The sequence below is a fragment of the Lepidothrix coronata genome, unplaced genomic scaffold (genome assembly GCF_001604755.1).
Source record: "Lepidothrix coronata isolate B3197 unplaced genomic scaffold, Lepidothrix_coronata-1.0 Scaffold374, whole genome shotgun sequence".
Lineage (NCBI taxonomy): Eukaryota > Metazoa > Chordata > Aves > Passeriformes > Pipridae > Lepidothrix > Lepidothrix coronata.
In genome coordinates, this window is record NW_016690554.1 from 22,187 (window position 1) to 27,118 (window position 4,932).

At 51.6% G+C, this 4,932-nt stretch overlaps 1 protein-coding gene across 2 annotated transcripts in view; it reads left to right on the top strand.

Moving 5' to 3' along the window:
• Positions 1-4,932, top strand: part of IGF2BP2 (insulin like growth factor 2 mRNA binding protein 2) — a 23,670-nt gene continuing 18,738 nt past the window's right edge. For both annotated transcript variants that reach the window (XM_017839101.1, XM_017839102.1), the window contains exons 1-2: positions 1-259; positions 788-848. In XM_017839101.1, coding sequence (XP_017694590.1) covers positions 70-259; positions 788-848 — 251 coding nt within the window. In that variant the 5' untranslated portion in view covers positions 1-69. The remainder of the gene's footprint in view (positions 260-787; positions 849-4,932) is intronic.

The following is a 4,932-nucleotide window of genomic DNA, read 5'->3' on the forward strand; positions in this document are numbered from 1 at the left end:
CGCGTCTGTCCCGCTCCCGGCAGGGGAGGAGCCGGGGGGGCTCCCGGGGAGGAGCCCGGGGGGCTCCCGATGAGGCGCCGGAGGATGAACCAGCTGTACATCGGCAACCTGAGCCCCGCCGCCACCGCCCAGGACCTCCGGCAGCTCTTCGGGGAGCGGCAGCTGCCCCTGCCCGGCCAGGTCCTCCTCAAGTCCGGCTACGCCTTCGTGGATTACCCGGACCAAAACTGGGCCATCCGGGCCATCGAGACCCTCTCGGGTGAGCGACCCCCCCCCGCGCCCCTCGCATCCCCCCCGCGTCCCCTCGCCTCGCCGCCCCCTCCCCGGGCATCCCCCGGTCCCCCCTTCCCTCCCTCCTTTCCCTCCTTCCCTCCCTCCTCCCGCCCCGGCTCTTCCCAACCTCGCCTCTATTTTTCGCCGATTTTTTTGTCCGATTTTATTGGGAGCCCCCCGGGCGCGGCGCCCCCGGCCCCGCCGCCCCCCCGGCCCCCGCAGCCCCCCGGGGACCCGCGTACGAGGTGCCCAAGCCCAACTCCCCGGGGGCGCCGAGCGGGGGGGCCCGGGGGGGGCCGGGGGGGGGCGGGGGGCGCGAGGAGAGCCCGGGGGGCGCGGGGGGGCGGGATGCGGCGGGATGCGGTGGGGTGGGATGGGGAGGGCTGGGATTTGGCGGGGGGGGGGGGATGCCGCCCTCCCCCATCCCGGGGGGGGATGCTGAGCGCCCCGCTGTCTCCGCAGGGAAAGNCCCCCATCCCGGGGGGGGATGCTGAGCGCCCCGCTGTCTCCGCAGGGAAAGTGGAGCTGCACGGCAAAGTGATGGAAGTGGATTATTCGGTGCCCAAAAAGCTCAGGTAACCCCCGCGTCGTCACCCTCCGGACCCCTCCATCCCGTCCTCCGTCCCAGCGGGACAGGGGGCGCGCCGGGAGCTCCGGGAACAGGGGTGCGGGGGATGGGGGGGGAGCCCCGTCGGTTTTACTTTCGCTCCGGAGCGCAGCGCAGGGAGGGGGGCAAGGAGCTCCCGGCCCGCGGCCGCGTTCCCACGGCCGGGAACCCCCGCGGGTGTCCCCCACCCCACGCTCCCCGCCGCTCCCATGGAAAACAGCCCCTTATTTAGCAGGAAAACACCAAAAAAACGCCCCTTTTCCCCGCACTTTTCGCGGCGCGGATGGAGGTTTTCCCAGCAGCGGAGCCATCCGCGCCCTTAGGGGTATTATTTTAGTAGGTAATTAATCAAATTCCCCTTTGCAAACACCTCGTCCCCCCGTTATCCAGCCGGAGAACCTCCGAGCCCAAAGCATTCCCGTATTTAATCCATCGTGTCGGAGCGCGCCCTCTTATTTCCATCAGGTGCCCGAGGCCGGGGCGATGGGCACATGTGTTTCCCAGGGAAAATAAACCCCGGGACTGTGCTGCGTAGCCTCATCCCGAGGTTTATTCTCCCCCCCCCTCCCTCCCGTCATGTGTAGGGATAAAAGGAAGGAAAAAACACCCCAGGGGCTGGTCCGGGCGGATAATTTGCCGCCGCTCGGCTTGGGTTTGGCCTGGGATGGGAGGTGGTGGGGTCTGAATTTGGCCCGGGATTGCTGGTGGGGTATTAATTTGGGAATGACGGGGGGGTTGGAAATGCTGTTGTGTAATTGAGGCTTAGGGGGGGGGAACGGCTCGTGCCCGGCATCACGTGTGCCGGAGTGGGATTTCGTCTTCAGCAGGGATCACACGCTCTCCACCTTCCAAACACCGCCGGAACGAGCCCCCAGGAAATTCCCAGGTGTGATATTCCTAAGCTAAAACCTCTGCTGCAGCCTCAGGTTGGGCTGCTGGTGACTTTGGAAGAGGGATGGAGCCAGGAATTGGGAGTTTGGGGCCATAGTACGGAGCCGGGGCTCGACCTTTACCATGTACGCAGGGGATGTAAACAAGGAATTCATCTTTAAATCCTCTGTCGGAGCTCGGGGGCTCCTGCTCTTCCTTCTGAGTTTTCAAATTAAAAACAAACAAACAAACAAACAAAACCATTTAACCAGCCCAGAAATAAATACAGGTTTATTTTACATCGCTCTGTTTTCAGCTGGCTCCAAGTTTTCTATTCCCAAGTTTCCTCCTATTATCAAGATCTAATTTGAGATGATATCTTTTTATTCCCGGCCCCAAAAAAATCTATTCTGCTTTATATTAATATACTCAGTTTGGGGGGCTGTGCCTTGACTGGGGAGATTATAGATTTTCTTTTTATAATGTGATTTTTGGCAGGGAACGGGGCCTCACATGGTTGTGTTTGTTCCCCCCCCCCAGTTTAAATCCAGTTTTTATAGTCGTGGTCAAGTCTTGGAGAGATTCTGGGATTTCAGGGAGTTAAATGGTAAAAATCCCCCCTGGTTATTTAAATGAATTTGGGGTTTATTTGGGTCAGGGAACCTGAGTCCCCCTTGGCTCTGATCCCTCGGCCTTCCTGCGTCACAGGGATGTGAGGAGGTGCTTCCCTCCACGCCCATCTTCACCTGGAATGCTTGATTTTTCCATTAAAATTTAATATAGATCTATTTTATCAATGTATTTGTATGCATGTAAATACAGTTGGATAAGGAACAGGCTGGAAAAGCCTGGGACATCTCCCCAGGGGAAGCAGGGAAGGGAATTCCTCGACGGGAGGTGCTGGCAGGGGGTTGTTTCTGTTTCTCCGAAGGCAGGAATTAAATGTGACAGTGGTGGGAAGGAGCCTGGATCCTGCCCAGTCCATCAATTCCCTTCCCACGAGTTTAAAACCAGCCCTTCTGCTGCCATCCCAATAATTTGGGCTCCTCTAGGAAGGATCCAGCAGCCTCACAGTTGTTTTTTTCCCCCTTGTTTATGTTGGATTGTGACTTGGAAAATTAGCGAAAAGTAATTTTTCTTTTTTAATCAACATTTAAAATTTTTAAATTATTTTTAAAATTGATTTTGATACTCAGCAGGAGCAGGGAATACTTTTATTTGCTCGAAGCAATCCCACTCCAAGAGTATTTTGTATCCAGAGCATGGTGGTGAGGGAAGAAGAAGCATCTTCCCCCTTAAAGATTGGTTTTATATCCCTAAAATCTTTAAAATTCCTATTAATGGGAAAGAAAGATAGAAAAGAAAGACTATATAAAGATATAAAGAAAGAATATTTTTAAAAAATAGGCTTTCTGTGGGGAATGGGAAGTAAAACTCAGCCACCCCAGCACTGACTTTTAGACAAGGATCGGATAAAAACGAGGAGTTCGATAAGTAGCAAAACTCCATTTATTATCCCCAAACCAGGGAGATTTGGGGGGTTCTGGTTGCAAAGGTGCCTTTTAATTTCTGCTTCTGCCGCAATTTTCAGAAATGGGAAAGGAAAGCACGAGGGGGATGTGAGGAGGGAGAGGGGGAGCCTGGAAATCGCTGTAATATTAAATATATCTATAAAATATGTACAAAACTCGGGTGCTTTTGCCCCAGTTAAAAGTTGCTGGAGGGGGAGCGATGCCGGTGCCTCCCCGAGGGGCTTTGCTGGGGGTGATTTCATGGCATTTCCTCCTATTTCCAAAGGAATTACCCTTAAATAATTCTCTCTTGAGCAGCAATTCGGTTCTCCTTTCAGCGTGTTTTTGCTTCATTGATTATTTGCTTATTTTCCACCCAGCCCTTTGTTTTCCAGCCCAAAATGCCGGTAATGTTAAAGATCGGGATGCGCATCCAAACCTTTTTTTGGTGCCCGCACGGACATCCCATCTTTTCCTGCCTTATTATTAATTGCTTTAATGAGATGTTTAATTAGGGGAGTGCAATTCCCATGCACACCAGTTGCTTTGCCAGGAAAAGCCCCTGGAACCTCTCCACGTGTGTCTGGGAGTGCACGTGGGGAGCAGAAAATTGAATTTGGGGTGCTCAGAGTGAGGCTACTCTCAGTCCTAGTCCTATATCTTAAACTGGATATATATTTTAACTTTCGGTGCCTTTTATAGTAATATAAGTTAATAATTTATGGTTGTGTATTTAAAATATTTAGTGTCTTTTATGTAGGTACAAATAAAAGATACTGCTTGTATAAAGACACTGTATAAAAGGCACTTTTTATATGTATTTTATACATATAAAAACATACTTCAAATGTCTGTTTTATATGTATAAAAATACACTCCTAATATGTATTTTTATGTGAGGGATGTGCACTAGATGAGCTTTAACAATCCCTTCCAACCCAAACTATTCTATGATTCTATATTTATATAAAATACTTAAATAAATATATGAAATTATATAAAGCACACGAAACATTGCTGTAGAATATATAAAATTTTTTGTAAGACATATTTATATTTTTAAAATAGACTTTATATATATATTTTTTTTTTTTGAGAGAGAGAGAGAGAGACGTACATATGATGTTGCCAGGGTGATGCTGGTCAGGTCAGGGATGGGAAACCCCCTCCTGCTGCCTGTTGGATGTGTACCCAGTTTCCCATAGGTCTTGGAAGCTGTTCCCTATGGAGCTGGCCAGGAGAATCCCCTTGGAGCTGGTCCTTTCCCAGGCTCCAGCGCTGGCTCTGGCTCAGGGTGACACCGGTTTATTTTATTTTATCTGTTTTCTGGTGTGGTTGAACTGGGAGCTGCTGGCGTTGGAGTGGGTTTGGTTTTCTTTTCTCTTGGGTCTCTGCTTCCCGCTGGGAATACGAGGATGGGAGTGGGAATGCAGGGATGGGAGCAGGGGTGCAGGGAGGGGACAGAGGCCATGCCGGCCATGCCGTAGGATCCTGGGGTTTTTCTTGGTACCGTGGGAAGCCAGCCTGGGTCTGGAGGCACAGGGAGAGACCAAAGCTGAAAGGAAAAGAATAAATGATTTTTTTGCCCCTTCTTTCCCCCCCTCTTTCCTTTCTCCCTTGTCTCCTTCCCCCTTTCCTTCTTTTTCTCCTTCTTTTCTCCTCCCTCCTCTC